Source organism: Dasypus novemcinctus, chromosome 5 (genome assembly GCF_030445035.2).
Source record: "Dasypus novemcinctus isolate mDasNov1 chromosome 5, mDasNov1.1.hap2, whole genome shotgun sequence".
NCBI lineage: Eukaryota > Metazoa > Chordata > Mammalia > Cingulata > Dasypodidae > Dasypus > Dasypus novemcinctus.
In genome coordinates, this window is record NC_080677.1 from 59,429,138 (window position 1) to 59,448,851 (window position 19,714).

At 35.6% G+C, this 19,714-nt stretch overlaps 1 protein-coding gene across 1 annotated transcript in view; it reads right to left on the reverse strand.

Moving 5' to 3' along the window:
* The window catches only part of VPS50 (VPS50 subunit of EARP/GARPII complex), a 171,730-nt gene extending 152,643 nt beyond the window's left edge, over window positions 1-19,087 (reverse strand). Inside the window, exons 1-2 of the mRNA XM_004475696.4 lie at window positions 18,900-19,087; window positions 10,021-10,089 (exon numbers count right to left, since the gene is read on the reverse strand). Of these exons, the coding sequence (XP_004475753.2) occupies window positions 10,021-10,089; window positions 18,900-18,932 (102 nt within the window). The 5' untranslated portion in view covers window positions 18,933-19,087. The remainder of the gene's footprint in view (window positions 1-10,020; window positions 10,090-18,899) is intronic.
* Window positions 19,088-19,714: the final 627 nt, after the last annotated feature.

Sequence of the window (19,714 nt, forward strand, 5' to 3'; positions counted from 1 at the left end):
CGTGTGCACACACTCAAAATAACAGTGAAACAAATATTCATAAGGATGTCAAAAGCAAATCATGATTTCATTTATAAATATCTTATAAGTATGCATTTCAAAAACATAATGAATTTGTAAAAAAGAGAACAGTCTATCTATACATAAAAGGTCAAATGCCATTCCCTCCCAGAGAAGTAAGCAATTATATTAAAGAGAATAGACAGGCCCATATAATCTTAAAGAACTGACATGTAACACTTGATACTCTAAATATATGTAACCTGGACTAAGGAGAGGGATAAACCTTTAGAAAGGCTGGAAAAGGTAGGGAGCACACTAAGGGAAATTCAATTCAAAACAAATAGCCAAAGAAAAGACTAATCTTATAAAATACTCTCTCCTTTCAGATAATTTGGTGGTTCCTATGTTACAGCTTAACTCATTCAGACAAAACCCATTTCAAAAGAATCAGATCACCATATTCCTTCTCATCCTACTGCACTTTAGTCCATAAAACTCTGCTTCTACCTAATCATTCTCTAAATGTTTCATCATTGTTAGCACCGCCTTCTCAACTAGATTACACACTTCTTGGGAACAGATTCCTCCTTATTCTCCATCATGTTCCTCACTGCCAAGGCACATCACTAATAATAATAATAATTGATTGAAATGAAAATTAATTTACATAATCATTTGTATAAGAAAAGGAAAATAAGAACAAAAAACAAGGAAAGACAATGTGTAACAGTCAAAATTTTCCAAACTCTTTAAAAAAGGTTTCTTTCTTCCAGTTAGAAATAACAATAAATATTAAATGTTTTTAGATATTCTATTAGTGTAAACTAGAAAAAGAAAAAAAAAAAAACAGCTAGATTGCATATTTTCCTATCACAACTACTCCATAATTTTCCATTTGTGAAAACTGACTTCTTTGGATTGGAAATAAACAAAAAATGTAATTCCTCACTTAAAACCAATTTGGCAATACAGTCTATGAATATGAGACAAAATCTTACATAGGCAAAATGAACAAAACACTACTTAGAAAAACAATTTAAAGGGCAAAATCAAGGAGAAAAATACCAAATGAAATTCCTTATGCCATATTAAAACATATGATTTAAGAAAGAAAGTTACAATAGTATTAGATACAATAGTATTAGATACTAAGTTTGAGGGTAAAATATTTTCATGTTATAGAGTGTTATTATTAATAAAATTTCAAAAAATAAAAAAAACAAAGGATTTGATTTTTAAAGTTTTTTTTTTTATTGTGGAGCACTTCAGAGTCAACAACTATAGCACAAATGTGGCACAACAACACCCCAAATAAAGGAAAAGTACATCAATGCCACTCCAGAGTTAAAGCAAGAGAAAAACTACAATTAATTAATTCAATTGCAAAGGGGTGAAAAGCAAAAGCACAAAAGGCAAAAATGAACAAATTAAATCTCTCTCCCATACTGTCATTAATAACTTTTAAACTTGTCTACTTTCAAAGCTCTACTTCCTTGCCTTTCCCTAAGTCAATATATTTCAATTTAACAATGTTTTTAATGCCAACTATGTCAAAATTTCCCATACTAGATGATACAGAAACAAAGATGAGTAAAAGAGAGCCCTCTTTGCAAACAGCTGCTCAAGTAACAAGAGGCGTCAGATGAACAAGTAAACAAGAAGGCAAAGAAGAACGCAAGAGAAGAACAAAGAAAACAAAAGGCATTAAAGGATGTTGAGTTCATATCTGATGGAAAAGGTGGCATGTGGAGAACATGAGAACAGGTAGAATTTCAATTTTGAGAAATTAGGTGAGTAGGGCTACAAATAAAAACCAAAAACAGTGCAGTGGGAAAGCATACAACCGGTTCAAGCTATGGAGGGTGGTTCTCAGCAAGGTAGAAAAATGTCAGGGGGAAGAGTGCACTGATTACCAGGATGCAATAAAATACAGCAATTCAGATTTTTAAAATTGATATATTTTTATACATTACAGCTGCATTTTTTTCCTTTACTAAAAATAGTGCCTTAACACATATCACTGTGTCATATTTCATATCAAAAAGTAAGCATACTCAATGTTTTCTTAATATAATAAAGCAAGCAGGATTATCTCAAGAATGTGGTAGACAATAAAGAAGTCATTCAATATCTTAGAAGCTGTCTTTTCCAGCAGTCACAATATACTGGAAGGCTGCTTATAATACTACCCAGTCTATTTTTCTGTTTTGATCATCTCTGAGACAAAGCTATGCACTATGTGAACATACACATAAAAATGCACATCACAAATTTAATCTTTGAAAAAGGAAGAAAAACAATCATAATAGAAATTTAAGTCAAGCACTTTGATTTTTAGCTGAGCCACACTTTTCCTATCAACATAACAACAGAAGATTTTATTAGAACTGGGGGTTCAAGTCTATAAAACAATCTGAACATTCAAGTATAAGATGTGTTAAAACATTTCCAGTATGGTTTCAAAGGAACTAGGCTATAACTTTACAAAGCATTTCTTCATTTAAGAGTTTAGCTCTGAAGGTAATATATTCATGTGTAAGAGGGAAAAAAAGACTAAAAATTTTACATTTAACCACTACTTTCAAATTAACATAAATGCCACACTAATTTAAAAAGTCCACGCCAAGTTTAGGATTTTCAAATCTATCCACTTTTATAAATGTGTAGTTAAGACCATCTAACAGTTCTCCTTACCTATTCTTCAATTCAATATTCTCTTTAATTTTGAGAAGTAAGTTAATTTTTAAACCCACAAAACAGCTTAGCAACTCATAATCTTAAGTAATCAAACAAAATGATGAAAGTAAAATCTTCATTTCACAGGTCAGGTTTCAAAACGCCTCAGAAAATTAATAGCAGAATTAACAATGATACTTAGTTTGTTAGGCCAGAGTTCACATTATATAGCTGGATGAGAGTACACACTATGTTGGGGGCAAGGAGAGGAGGGACAAAGGGAAGAAATTTTGCTCTAGTAAGCATGAATTTAGATTTGTCAGACAAATCTTAAAAACAGCTTTTGTTTCGCTGTTTTCATTTCTTCTTCAGTCAACAATAAAAAGCTATTCTGTTATAATAAATTCTAGAAATGGAAATCAGTCTTATCTGTTTCCTTCACATTAGAACTCCAAATGAAAGGAGGAAAATATTTCACCACCAAAACCTATACAGAGTTAAAAGGATGAACAAAAACATTAAGTTTTCAATATTCAGTTGGCATTATAAAAGACATAAATCACTGAGCAGAAATAGGTTTGGTATGTTTCCAAACTAAGATTAAAAAACTATTTCAAGATAATAGATACCCTAAAACCATACATATACCACATAAGTTTATAATGAATTGCCAGATGTCTGATTAGATAGAGAAATGGCACAATTTCTTAAAATCCCATTAGAAAAACAATAATAATCTATCGAAGGCAGCTGGTTCATCAGTTTACATACGTGTGTTTTAAATAAAACATAGTTTTTAAATCCTACTTTTTCTACAGGCTTCCAGTGCCATCTAGTGGAATATTAGTAAGGTTACAATATGAAAGGCAAGTTTCACAAAAATGATTGACAGATTTTAGAAGACTATTAAAGTGGCATTATTGTAATCCACCTTTACAACATACTTTAGTGATAAAAATCATATATTTTAATCACTTTTTACATAATAGCAGGATTCCAAGCATGCATATTTTAAGAGATCATAAATATTGATTTTATATTTTACAAAATGTACTGTTATTAACGTACAAAAATTACAAACTTAAGAAACAAAACTTTCATAGTTGCTATTTTGTGAAATAGCTTTCTCTTATTCAATAAAGTTACAGTTTTAACAAGTATTTTTCTAAATTTATTTCTATGAACAGAAAAACATTAAAGAAAATAGCTTTACAGAAGCCAAACTTAAAAAAAAAAAAAAGCTATCTTTAAATTATTCCTCAACTTTAGTGAAAACACTAAACTTTCTGCCACATGCCTGTCAGCTCCAAGGTTAATGCTAGAGAAAACACACATCACAAGTTAAGGAACACAGCGAAAAATCCTATACATAAGTCTTAATTTTGAATTCTTTTAATTTTCAAAAGTCTCATCATATCCTCTCTCTAAAAGGAGGAATACTATTTGTTCTGAGAAAAGACAGTATCATCTTCAAGCCTAGTACCGAAGTAAATGCCTCAGTCTTTCTGAACCCTTCATCTTAAACATGCAATCAAATTCTCACTTAGATTCTCCTTTTAAAATGTCTCTCAAACTTACTGTCTCCAATTCCTAACCAGTATTCCTGTGTCTAGACTAGACTTTCTATTCAACAACCCATCATGTACACTAGATACATTTCTAAAGCAAATTCATGACCAATTCTAAAAGACCTGGCAGTCATTTCAATCTACTCCTAATCTGGATAGGCTAATTCATTTTCCCAGCTGTTATACCACTGTACATACTTTAGTACAAACCTCTATTGTACTCATATTATTCAGTAATTATTATTTTTGTTTGTCTTTCCCCACTTAAGAGGTATTAAGACAATCATGTACCTCTTTGGATGTTCAATACTTAGTAACTGCCTGGCTCTGCCTGGCTCAATAAATGTTTGGAAAATAGACTGTATGAATGAGCCTTTATGATTTATACTTGGAAAGAAGGGTTAAGAATCTCCAAGTATCTGAAGCCACAAGAAACAAAATTTCATTTTGTTAAATGAATGGTTAAATAAATATTGTTAGTCATGAACATCTAAATGATTTTGTAGATGCAAGGTTAAAGTCTTGCTTGGAACCACCTGCAGAAGATACCTATCCTAAATGCTACATGCACTTAAATTCAAAATTTGTATCCCAATCACTATGCTAAAAGTCTCATGGTTATAAATCTAACACTATTCCTGCCTGATACAAATATCAATATACTCATCTTCTAAAACCTACACAGTATATTTTTTAAAAAAAGATTTATTTATTTATTTCTCTCCCCTTCACCCCACCCCACCCCACCCCAGTTGTCTGTTCTCTGTGTCTATTTGCTGTGTCTTCTTTGTTTGCTTCTGTTGTTATCAGTTGTACGGCAATCTGTGTTTCTTTTTGTTCCATCATCTTGTTGTGACAGCTCTCCGTGTGTGCGGTGCCACTCCTGGGCAGGCTGCACTTTCTTTCATGCTGGGCGGCTCTCCTTACAGGGCGCACTCCTTGCACGTGGGGCTCCCCTACGTGGGGACAGCCCTGCGTGGCAGGGCACTCCTTGCGCGCATCAGCACTGCGCATGGGCCAGCTCCACACGGGTCAAGGAGGCCCAGGGTTTAAACTGTGGACCTCCCATGTGGTAGACAGATGCCCTAACCACTGGGCCAAGTCCACCACCAGTACATTTTTTTAACACATGTCATATTTCTTTCCTTCAAATATAAGAAAGCTTAAAATATTGGAGCTCAAATGGAGTTTCAATATCATCTAGTCCAATTTTTTTTCACAGATGAAGAAACAGAGACACAAAGCAATTAAAATAACTTTAATTGCTTTAAAGAGCTAAATTTTAAGTCAATGTCATTGAACCTGAAGCTCTGGAAACCAAGCTCTGTGGTTAGTGTGCGGTTTTAAGATTCTTTTCAGGGATGCTAAGATATGTCAAATACATTTATCTTGTTTCACAGAAGCATTTTAAACTATAGAAAACATTCTCCCCAAGTTCCCAGAATGTTATATAATAGAAATGCCAGAAAGTAGGCCAGTACTCAATAAATATTTATGGAATAGATGAAGTATAAAAATAAAAATACCTTCCTATATTAGGCAAATAGGTTCTTATGTTTTGACTGCATAATTTCTTTTGTCCCCTCATTCTATATTTTTCTTTCATGAAAAAAAAAAGGCATGGTTAAACCAATCGTGTAGTAGTAACATAGATGAGTCCTCTTTATAAGTTAAATCAAGGACTTAAAAATATAATCTTTAAAGAAAAACATTACGAAGAGACAATATTTCAATGAAAATTTGTTAAACAATATTAGTTACAGTACTCTTTCAGGTTTACAAACTATAACTATTATGGAAGCACTATAGAAAGGTTTATGTAAAATCTGTATGTGATATATAAGGCTCTGAATACTATTTTACTTTTTAATCAGGTTTCAGCAAATACTCTCTAATAGTCCTAATAAGTTTTATAGGCAATGTGATTATTATTATTATAGTTATTATGTTGATTATATTGACTATGATTATTATGACCATTATAAATTATAATAAATCTTGGCCTTAAGTCTTCATAATTCTTGTAACAAATTAAGTGAAAAACCTTTACTTAATTCAAGAAGTATAAATTTAAGTGGATAACAAATTTAATCAGTAAATATTATCCAGATTAATTTCTTATATCCTCCTCACCTTTTCAAGTTTATCTTGTCAACCTGAAATATAGTAGAATCTATATCCCAGGAATAGAATTTTCTAACTCTTCATTCTCCTTCTTTCTACAAACGATGCCAATAAAACTTCCAAAAATATTTTTCTGGAATAGTTCATATATTTCTCCTTTTTCCAGTCTTGTGATCAGATCCTCAACCATGGCCCCTGGTTCCCAATTTGGCTGCACAATGGAAGTCCCTGGGAATCTTAAAAATACTGATGCTGGCTCTACCCAAAACACTATGATTCCATTGGTATGGGGTGGCATCTGAGCACTGGTAATTTTAATATGTTGCAAAAGTTTGGATACCACTGACAGCCAAGTAACTAAGATTACTGAAATATGTTTCAAAGTTTCATCTCCACCAGTTAAAGAGAATTCTATTTTTTTCTAATTTTCTATATAATTTTCTCCACTAAAATCCCAAATTTACACTACATGGAGTACTATTTGACTCACCCCACATCTCCTCTTAAAATGGAGTACATTGTCACATCTAAAAGTGTGAAAGTTGTACCAGGAAATCCCTAGTTTCTTCCCACCTGAAATTTACATAGTTCTCAAACAAATAAACAATACTTCTAAGCTTTTCAAGCACACCTGCACAGCCTTCTGTAGTTCACCTTTACTACCCTCTCTTTTCTAACAGGTCGAACCATATGAAATTTGCCAATATAAAACCTTTTTTAACCTAAACAGCCATTTCATGAGTCATCCTAATATTTTCCTATTATCCTTCCTACTAGAGCATTTTAACATAATACAACCTAAGCTATTTCCGTAGTGAAAGCCCCATGCAATCCCCATTCCCTTGTTCCAACTGAGAGAGACAGTATGACAAGGAAAAAATAAAAGAGTCCACTCCTGAAGAAAAAGGATCCTTTTCTATTATATTCTATACTTCTGAGTGTGATGGAGCAATTAAATGAAGTTAGTATTAGAAAGCTTCACCATATAAGCATTTAGATTACTACTTAAGTAATACAAATTGCTATTTTTCAAAAAATATTTTTCCAAACCAAACTGTTATGTACCTTGCATTTTAAATTTAGTAATATATTGTGAGCATTTCCATGCACTATGTATTACCAAATTTCAAACCCAAGTGTCAAAATAATTTCTAGCATATAAAATCATTTCTGTAAAAAATAAAGGGAAGGGCAAGGTCATACCAATCAACAAAATTATATATATATAAATAAAATAAAGAGAGGGGAACTGACACATACTATTTCATGGTACCTCCATCTTCACAGGGTTTAACCCCTCATCCTCTCTATTTCCTTCATAGTATTTGTTAAAATTTGTAATCATCTTGTCTACTGTTTATCTTCCCTGGGCCTTTGTCTTTTCCACTGTAGGACTCCCAGTGCCCAGACATACATTGTCAGTGCCTGAGGTCAGAGATTTTTTTCTATTCCACTGTTGCATTGCCAGTACTTAGAAGAATGTCTTCCACATTCTAGATGCTCAATAAATTTGTTGAGCATGCATAGGAAAAAGACCAGAAGGATAAACATATAGCTGACTTGACTGTGCTCCACTGGTAGGATTAAAGACTTTTTTTTAGGTACCTTTTTCTGTTTTCCTTGTTTTTTATTCAGTTTATAATTTTTTTTAATTAAAGGAAAAGGCAATTTTAAAATAACCACTTCAAATTAATGCTTTACATTTTTTTAAATGTTTTTAATAATTTGAAAAAACTTAAACATCATTTTTGAAGCCAGAAAAGTTCAGGATATCAAGAATTAGCTGCAATTTTAGTACTTATTTATCATTAGTTTTTAAATAATTGTATAAAAAGAAGTCATTTAAAATACATGTGTATGAACTAACTATAAAGTAACATCTTAGTTGTAAAAAATATATTAAAGTTATACCAAATTATGCTGCGTAGGGAATTTTTTAATATGAATCTTCCTAACTTGTAATTTCATAACTGACTGCAAACCTGACGCACATAACGCAGCCTTGTCTGGAGCCTTGCCACTCTCTGGCTAGACTCTTATGCTGTCAAAACTGTCCAGAGTTAAAGGCAGCAACTCTGCCCACTCACTCTGTAACAACTGCAGTGCTGCAAGAGAGCACAGAGAAAACAGAGAGACACAAGAAACATGTCAGATTTTCTTCGTTTAAGGCTAAACTGAAGTTTAGAACATTGACACTAATTTTGCTCTACTATTTTATAATCTAACTAACTCATCTTCTTAGTGTGTGCCAATGAGACCAATGCTCCAAGCTAAAACTTCACCTGAACAAATTACCTTGCTAACCTCATGATCGCAGACTGTTTTCTCTAGCCAGAGTCCGCCATCTCCAGAGCACACACCACTCACTAGTCACTGGTGGGATGGTGAGTCAGTAAGAAGATTGTGTAATGCGATCATAAGAAATTTACCACCCTACCACAACTGGCAAAACAACTCAAGGTTCACAGTTTAATAGCAACAGAAAGTTCTTAGACAATACATAAATGTTTTTTGAAAAGAGGCATACTTACCAAATTTACACTGATTCTGAAACATGTAATGCAATCTACTTCAAGGCATAGTAATAATGCATGATAACCTTTTTTCTTAAGTTAAAGAAATATAGAGAATTATCTGTCAATTAGGATTTATGGTTATCTCTTGGTTCCCAATTTTATCACAATAATCTTTCATGTCATAATATAAAACTAATAAAAATGTCTCTAAGTTTTTCTCTGAACCATTCATGCAAGGTTGGTTTGAATTTTATCATATTTGGAGAATATTTTGAGGTATGCTCTAAAATAAGGGAAAGCATTAAATACAAAACTCCTTTAGGGTGTAAGACACCTGAAAGAGTTGGGAAGTCATCCTCTTAAGCAGCTGACCCTGAGGTATGACGAGAAGTCTTCTGATTGCTAATCAAGAGAAACAAGCCCTATGTAATAAGACTCCAGACACAGAAAAGAGCCGTTTCAAATATGATGCCCAAATTGAAAATCATGAAAATAGATAATAGGCTTTGCTTTATGATGGAGCTGCTAGTTACACAGACAGCCTCCAGCTGCAATGCTCCAGAGTGAGAAGCAGCAGAGATTAATTTATTTAACAATGGTTAGTAATTCTCCTGAGAGGAAGCCAGTTAGCATTCAAATAACGTACATTAAATTTGTAAATTGAGAAGTTCACATGACTATCACGAAACTAAAATCTAAAATATTTAAAATTTAGTATAGGTATATTTACCTGTTACATTAAAAAATCTCTGCTCCACAGCAAAAATATACTCAATTATGACTGTTGGCTCAGAGTGCTACAGCATAAAAAGCCAGTGGATACTTAATAATTTCATTTCTCCAAATTACAGCAGATAAATTAATAAGTTTAGTATAAATAACTGCTTTCCGTAAATAATAATGAAGTCTAAATTTATCAGTTTTGCACTTTCTGCTTTGCCATAATGAACCATACAGCATCCCAATGAGTAATGAAAATAGAAACAAGTCCCAAGCCTACCATACCATAAAAATCTCCCTAGTTCATCATAACAATCATGTGCCTGTAGAAGCAAAAGGCACCTGCGAATCAATTATTACCCAAAGGCAATAGTACTTTCTCAAGAAAGGGAATAGTCATGTTCCCACGATACCTTTCCAGGGACTCGGAGACTCTCAACGGCACCAAGATCACTGAGGCTCTCTGGAGGGCTTTTCAGACCCTTAAAAAAAAATCAGATAAGTAGACTATTAATTGTGCTGCAGAGCTGTAAAAGGATAAAACACATCTATTATCATTTTAAATCAATACTTTAAAAATAGAAATTTTCCTGCTTCAAACATACTGAATATATGCTCTAAAAATGACTGTAATTTAATACAAACAGTACTATTAGTAAATTAAGAAATGATACATCGGTGGTATTTTTTTTTAAAAGATTATAAGTCATCTCCATAACAAATGATTAAGGTCTAACTTAACCACAATTTAAAAGAATCGAAAGAACCTTAGGTGACAAAAATAATTACATAAAAGAAGAGCTCTTATCTATCAATTATTTCCAATTTCACCTTGTAAAAATGTGCAGGATTCACAGATACCATCCGAGGAAATCAAAGATTCTTAATTAATTTCTTAATATAACTGACACAGGTAAACCCTTCATTTTAACTGATTAATTTCTAACTCACATATTCAATTTATGTTGCATAATTAAGACTTAAATCTTAAGTCACACTTGCTTTCTGCCTGTTCTTCAGTTCTTTGATACTCCATACTTGCTATAATCACATCAATGAAGGAATTCTAAAGTCTTACTTGTACCAGAGAAAATTTTCAAGACAGAAAGAAATCAACAATTTAAATTTTATTTAAAAGCCTCTTTTTAAAAAACAGGCTATTCAAAGAAGATACCTAAAGTCCCTCTAACATTAGTCTTTAGATAAAATTAGCTAGTACAATAATTTGGGAGAGAGTTTAATGATACAGTCTAGTCATCCTTTAGGTACCCTATATGTTTAATGGGGTCCTTAGTAACCAAAGCATATGACAGGTTGATGGAGACAAAGAGCAGAACTTTCTTATTTTTTAATTATAGATATATGTAGGTATATAATTAGCTTTCCTATTATGAAATCCCACCAGTCTTATCTACAATGTTTTTAAGACAAGGTGCTCTGCCTCACCCCCACATCCTCCATTACGCTCCCAATAATTTCCTCACCAGCCTTTCTTCTCCCTCCCTCCCCTGCCCCCTCACCCTATCTCTCCTCTCTCTCTCTCTCTCTTTCTCTCTCTCTCTCTCTCTCACACACACACACCATCATCTATAAACCAATATACCACTTTCAGAATTACCTCCTCTATGAAGTCTTCCTAAATACCTATGCTTCACAGAGCACAGTATTTCTCAGTGTGGTCCATGAACAGTCTATTGACATTACTTGGGGAACTTTTGTAAAAAGTAGGACTCCTGGGTCCAGCCATAACCTAATGAATGGGTATTTCTGGGTTAGTACCAGCCATCTACATTTTAACAAGCACCCAAGTGACTCATATGATCGTTAGTGTTATAGAAACAGAACTAAGACAATTTTCCAAAATATCTCTGCCAAGTACTGAAGTTATAAAATTTAAATATCTCTCTTTTTCTCCCAGACCTTAAGCCCCAAAGGAAGAGACAGACCAAGTCTTATTTGCCTCTGTAGCCCAGTGGCTACCAAGGTTCCAGGAAAACAGAAAACACTAAAGAAATAAGGAAATGATTGGATAGAAGTCCTTGGTCAGGCTCCAAATCCCAACTAACTAGAACACTGTTCCCATGGGAACATGTATTGACTTCAAAATGAAGTTTCCAGGAAGGCTTGCTTTGAAATTAATGGCATACTAAGATTTCATATGTTTTACAATAAGTGAGGGGGAAAGAAGTATGTCGCCACTAGAATGGGGGTTCTTAGCCTTTTCAGTTCCATGGACCCCTTTGCCAGTCAGGTGAAAACCACGGACCCCTTACTTGTCCCACTATACTGTGTGTGTTTTATTTAACAAATATATTACACCCACACCAACACGTCCCCACAAGAATATTTTTTTTTAATTTTAATTCAAGCTCACAGACCAATTGTTAAGAACCCCTGCACTAGAAGCCATTTGTTATTCTTTGTCTCAATTTCTCACCAACAGTCACAAAACTGGTATCACAAAAGTGGTAAAGAAGGCAAGACTGGGATATGGTGTGTGTGTGTGTGCATATACATATCAACTTCTATATACATTACATATACATACATGTATGCATACATATATACATAAATGTGTGCATATAAATGCATATAAAATTACTCTCTCTATATATACAGCATGAGTAAAACTGCTCATAACTTGATTCAAAATCATCACGCCCCCCAAAATAATATCTTTTCTAAAATGTAATTGCCACCTTTAAAAAAAAAAACATTTTTAAACACAAAGATATGTTTAACCAGTCTAACAGAGTTCCCTGGAGGAGTATATCAGTCGAGTTTTCTCTTTTCCCAGAGCTATTCAGTAAAGAAATCAATGCCTGAAATGTTATATGTCAATATCTAGAAAACAGACTTACCTCCAATTTTTTCACCACACACAATTCCCTGCTAAGACATGGCAAATTTCCACCAAATGCACAAGTGAAATTAATAAAATCGAAACCCCATGTACCTGTAAGGAGGCAGTGGAGTGGAGCAGTTCAAAGAAAGGGCCCTGGAGCAGACCGCTGGATTTGTACCCCGGCTCTCCTGCTGAGGCCTTGGACAAGTTACCTAAGCTCCCTGCATATCATATTCTAATAATGGTCATAATAACTCACAGTAGTAAAGGACATAATGTATGGGAGAGGCCAAAATCAGTATGTGGTACATCAAAGCACTCTATTATCTTATTATCTTATTATCTTACTATCATGATCACAGAGGGGTGTTTTTCTACTATTTTATCAAGACAAAAATGAAGAATTACATAAATGTCTCAAAGCAAAATATGTTTTAAAAAAGGCAAAATATCTGTATTAGTCAGCCAAAGGGGTGCTGATGCAAAATACCAGAAATTGGTTGGTTTTTATAAAGAGTATTTATTTGGGGTAGGAGCTTACAGATACCAGGCCATAAAGCATAAGTTACTTCCCTCACCAAAGTCTGGCTCCAATGTCTGCAAGGGTTCAGGCTTCCTGGGTTCCTACATTCCTGTGGCTTGCTTTTCTCTGGGTTCAAGGTTCCTTTTTTTCCTGGGGATGGCTTCTCTTTCCTCCGCGTACTGACTTCCTGGGGCTCCAGCTTAATTCTTCAGCATCAAACTCCAATATCAAAACTCCAACATCAGAAACCCTCAACTCTGTTCTTTGCTATGCCTTTTATCTTTGAGTCCCCATCCTATTCATAACTCAATCATGCCCAGGTACAGATCAGATTACAACCATAATCCAATATCTATTTTTGGAATTCATAACCATATCAAACTGCTACAATATCTGATACTCAACTGTATTTGAGGATCATTGATCTTTAACCTTGTGAATATCAACTTTATACTAAGTCATTTTTATTTTATCTTCATCTCTCTAAACCACAAAATCATGGTTATAATTGCAGCGTTGTGCCTTTATTAAACTTTCACTGGAATCAACCATTATTTGGTTTTCTTCTGTTTTGCTTTGATAATTTCCCAAGTTTAAATGTGTATAAAATTCAACCTAAGTAACACCTGCCCTTTCACTTTATGTTCTTCACCAAATCACATTAACACTTGGGACTGCTTCAGTCACATTTACATGAATTCATGAATTCTCAATTTTCATTTATGAGACCAGCAACGCATGTCCCATTGATCAAAAGGAATACACAGGATGACTTTTTCCCTTATCTCTTCAGCAAAACTCAACAGTGTTTATACTCAGTCTCCAATTTCTCTCCTGCTATTTTGTCTTAAAGCCACACTCATCAGGATTTCCTCCCCACCACTTCACCAAAACTGCTCATCAGTCACCAATGATGGCCATGCTACCCAACTCAAAAGGCTCATATTTCCTTCTCAGTTTAGTTAGCTGATCTGTAGCATTTAACAAAGCTGAATGTTCCCTCTTCTTTTAAATTCTTTATTTGGCTTCCAGAACCCACTCTTCTTGCTTGCTCTCTTTATCCAACATTTATTCAACAAATATTTATTGCACACCTGCTATATGCCAGGTGCTTTTCAGAATGCTTTAAGACTTAAATCTTATCTCATTGGCTGTTCTTTCTCCATCTGCTTTGCTAATCCACCAATTTTTATCTCTAACCTAGATTTCTCCTCAGAAATTCAGACTCATTTATCCAACTTCCTACTTTATCTCTCCATTTTAATTTAGGAGGCTCTCAAATTAATAAGCCTAAACCTTTTCCTTTTCCCCAATCTGTTCCCCCCTCAGTCCTACCCATCTCAGTAAATAGCAATTCCATTTTCCAGGGTTCAGGCCATAAACTTTGGAGCCACCCTTGATGCATCTCTTTCCCCATATGGCCCAAATCCAAGTCATCAGGTAACCCTGTCAACTTTACAATTTAGCCACAATCTGAATTTCTTCTCACTCAGCTCCATCACTACTACCCTGATCAAGGCCCACACACATTCTCACTTGTACAACTGCAATAGCCACCTTATTGGTTGTTGTTCTTTTCCCCCTTCAATCTATTGATTTTTTTTTAAGATTTATTTTATTTATTCCTCCCTACTCCCTACCCCATTGTCTGTTCTCTGTGTTCATTAGTTGTTGTTCTTCTGTATCTGCTTGTATTCTCATTAGGCAGCTCTGGCAACCAATCCTGGGACCTTCTGGAGTGGGAGAGAGGCAATCATTCTCTTGTGCCACCTCAGCTCCCTGATCTGCTGTACCTCTTATTTTCTCTCCTCTGTGTCTCTTTTTGTCATCTTGCTGCGCCAGCTCTCTGCATGGGCCAGCACTCCTGCGCAGGGCAACACTCCTGCACAGGCCAGCACTCCGCATGGGCCAGCTCGCCATACAGCCCAGCTTGCCTTCACCAGGAGGCCCTGGGCATTGAACCCTGGACCATCCACTTCCCTCAACCTATTCTTAATATTCTGCTCTGGCCAGAATGATTTCCCTAAAGTGTATGTCAGTTCCCATAACTCTTCTGCTTCCCACTTTACTCAGAAAAGAAACAATGGCCTTGCTACAGTCTATAAAGTTCTATGTGATCTGGCTTCCTGGCCCCATCTCTCTAACCTCATCACCTGCTACTTTTCTCCTCACTCATTTCATTCCAGCTACACTGTCAAATGTACTGTTCCTCAAACAAGCTCCTGCCTCAGAACCTCTGCTTTTTTTCCCCTCTCCCTGAGAATGTTCCTTCCAAGACGTCAAATTTCCACATACTTCCAAATTTCTCACCAACTTCAGGTCTTTACTCAAATGTTACCTACAGTGAGGACACTCTCCTGGACACTCGATATAAAATAAATGACCCCAAATTGCCAACAATTCCCAGCACTCCCTGTTCTTCCAAAGTATTATCATCATGTTTGCCTTAGTACTTGGCAAGTGTCATGTTCACTTTCTGCATCTCCAAACTTAGAATATTGCCTGGCATATACAGCTCAAAAAACATCTGTTGAATGAACAGAAAGAACCAAGACCAACATAATGGAGAAGACTGAACACTAACTCTGATCTAAATTTAAAAAGCTAATAAAGCCCTCCCTTCCATCCCTTTCCAAATCAAAATCCTGGGAGAGCTGAAAAAAGCACCCTGCTTTTATGCCTCATAGATTCTTAAACTGTGCACTAATAATGATCAAATATGTTTTATAAATGTGACTGGTTGAAAGGGGTCATCTAGGAAGGTTAATGGCAATTGAAGGAAAGCTAGAGGATAATCTAGGGACTGTATAACGTAATGATTTTGGTGGTGAACAATGATTATGATTAATAGTACAAACACAAGAATGCTCCTCTATTACAAGCTATTAAGAATATGGAAGGACATGAGGAAAATATAACTAATGTAGCATAAAGCCTATAGTTAACAGTAATATTCTAATATTTTATAGCAAGGTACTGTATCAATGCTAAGGGTAAATAATGGGGAGGTATAAGGGGTTATAGGATGTTTCCTTTTGGAGTAATGAAAATGTTCTGAAATGGACTGGGCTGATGACAGCACAACTCTGTGATGAAACTGACAGCCAGTGAGTATACACTTTGGATGGACTGTGCAAGGCAGGGGACCAAAGAACAGGGCGAACCCCATAGTGAATGACAGACTGTGGTTATCAGTACAAATATGAAAATGTTCTCTCATGAATGATAAAAAATATACAATACTATTACATGGTGTTAATAATAGGGTGGTTTGTGGGAAATAACACCAAATATAAGCTATGGGCTATAGATAATATTATGACAATGTTCTTTTTTTTTTAGGATCTTTTTTTTTTCTTTATTTTTTTTTTAATATTACATTCAAAAAATATGAAGTCCCCATATACCCCCAACCCCCCCACCCCACTCCTCCCACATCAACAACCTCTTTCATCATCGTGGCACATTCACTGCATTTGGTGAATACATTTTGGAGCACTGCTGCACCACATGGATAGTGGTTTACATTGTAGTTTACACTCTCCCCCAGTCCACCCAATGGGCCATGGCAGAGCATTCAATATCCAGCATCTGTCCCTGCAGTACCACCCAGGACATCTCCAAGTCCTGAAAATGCCTCCACATCATATCTCTTCTTCCCTCTCCCCACCCTCAGCAGCTACTGTGGCCACTTTCTCCACATCAATGCTACAACTTCTTCCATTACTAATCACAATAGTTCCATAGTAGAATATCAGTAATTCCACTCTAATCCATTCTAATCTATTCTTCCAGCCTGTAGACCCTGACAATGTTTTTTTCATCATGTGTAACAGAATATTATGACAATGTAAGGTGTTGGTGGTGGGACAATGTATGGGAATCTTGTATGGTATGTATGATTGTTTTGTTAACTCACAACTTCCCAAATAAAAAAAGAAATTAAAAAAAATAACGATCAAGTATGTGACAGTCAAGCATAAACTTATATACAATTAGGGTGAATTAAAAATTTGTGACACTATCAATTTTAGCTCAATTTTATTCAATGTGGCTCCAGCATTTCACACATGTTCTTTAGTATTTTTTCCATTTCAATTGAACACAGATTTGAACTGAAGTCCAATAAACAATTGACTAAAGCTTAAAAGTTATCATTTTCAGCATAATTTCATCACATTTAGGAGACAAAAACTTATTATCACTTGTATCTGGGTGATACTTTTGTATTTTTTTTCTTCCACTCATTTTTACAATGTAAGGTCAAGAAATAATAAACCAACCAAAGGTGCTGTATAACAATGACCATGTTGACTACGCTGAATGGCATGGCAAGCAATTACTTGAGAGAGCACACAACTTAGCACACAAAAGCCTAAATTCATATTCCAGGGGCAGTTTAGGGGCAATAGTGATATAATGTACAAAAATGTATATTGTTTATTAAAAAAAAAAAAAGTCTACCAGATATTATCTATTGCATGAATTACTACAAAGTCTGCTTCCAATTTTCTCACTCTCACACCATCAGTATAGCCACGGAGATGATCTTTATAATTAAGCACCTCCTTGTTAAAGCCTAGGAACTGGATTAACTCTTCCACTTATCTCTTTAACTTCAGTATGTCAACACTATCAGACTCCCTATAATATATATAGATTATTATGGCTATTTTAAAGATATGGAACTAGAAGCTGGGAAAAGTTTGGTGATTTGCCCAAAATAATACAGCTAAGACAGGATGGGGCAGAACCCAAACTTACTCATTCCCGCAAGTAAGAAGTGGTATGAAGCTTAATACAAGTACGCAACAAATTTCCATTTACTTAAATCTTTTTATTATCCAAACTGAATTCTATTTTCATGACGTTAACAATATAATTTGACAGAAGCAAAATAATTACACAAGAATTATTTATGTATTGTTTACCAGAAATTTACAATTCATAATCTATTGGGTTCTCTCTCCAATTCTGAATTTTCAAGAATTTAGAATTGTAATCTTTATAATCAACGACAAAACACCTCACAAATAAACCTGTCACTAAAAGACTACCCTGTACGTTCTCCAAAGCTGTCAAGATTACATTGACATAAAACTCTAATCTATGTTGTTCTAATATTAAAATAACAAAGAACGACCAATTCTAGTGAAATACTAGAGTTGAAATAAGGCATCTAAAACCAAAACATGATCAGTAAGTATATAAGTTCCTCCTTGCTTGAAGGAAAGTGTACCTTATTAGGGAGTTACTAAAATCGATGATTAAAGAAAAAAATAGCCAAGGCTTTTAAACATGAATTAAGATAAAAGACCATTATTTTGTCATGACACTGATAATAAAAATGTAGCATTTCACAAAGAACTTTCACATACAGTAGTTTATTGATGACCCTCACAACAAAACTGTGAGAAAGGATGAACAAAAATATCATCATTCTCATTTTCATATAGGGAAACTTAAGTTGCAAGGTTTGGGGACTTGCCCAAAGTCACAAAGCCACCAATCCTGTCTTTGAATTGCCCATTTTTCTTACTCTTTCCAGATCATCTCTATTGTACACCCCAGCTCCCTACGCTCACAGAGGATGGGCGGCTAGCATGCGCTGAGCAGACCCTAAGGGGCTGCCGGGTGGGTTACTGGAAAGACTGTAAAAGGGAGGGGAGACGAATATAATCTCTAACTCCTTCACTGGCCTTCTCCGAAGGCGTTTCTGGGAAGCCGTTGCCTTCTCAAGGAGGGCTCCGATCCAGATGGCCCAGTTTATTTTTCCAGGGTATGCCCTAGCTCCCCTGTACTGACATACCTGCCATCACCTATAACTTAGGCCCATGCCCGCCGCGGCCCAGGTACAGAACATCTCAGCTCCGTCTCTCCCAGCAGCTGTGAAGGAGACCTTTGCTCCAGTCCCCCTAACTTACCTGTCGGGTCATGAGAGATTTGATTTTTTGCATGTCGAAATCGTAAAGGGGCACCCTGCCACTGAGAACAAACAAATCACGAGGGACCACCCGAAAGCCGGCCCAGACACAGGGAAGCCATAGTGGGTGGTCACGTGGAGTAGCCGACCCGGGTCAGTCTTCCCTGCCCTGGGTATGCTGGGAAGTGTAGTCTTCTGGTGACAGCTAGAACCTGCAGAGAAGAGGAAAAGTCAGTCTAGGTACTACATTTCCCATTAAAACAGCGGGTGCTTCCGTTAAACCTGCAAATCTTGCTCTGAGTGACCACGGAGATCATTCCTGGCAGCTCCCCTTGGGCCGAGCGGATTTCTAAGGGAACGAATATAAAGGACTGACGAGACGTCCCTAAAGAGTGCGATGGCGGAGACCCCACTTGGCCTAGGAGGGCGTGACGGGAGCTCGTGGAACTAACAGGAAGGAATAGAAACTCAAGGGAAGGCACTCTCAAAAAGTGATCGGAAAATTCGGGACTCTTTAGGGGGCGCGGGGTTTACCCAAGGAAAGGTGTGGTCTAGGGTTGCCCAATAGGTTGTTGGCCAAAGTTAGGACTGCTCTTCCTCAGTTTTAGTATTCTCTGCAAAAGGTCTCAAGTCGAAGGATTTTCACCATCATTTTACTACTTCTGTGAGCTAAGGCAAGTCAAGACGGAAAACACGACAGTGATAATAAATCACGAGTCCCTTTAAAGTAATCTTTTCAACTTCTAGCAGTTTAGCTAAATTGGGGAAGTAATAGGAAAGTCACTGGGATTCAATTTAATAAAGGACGTTCCAATT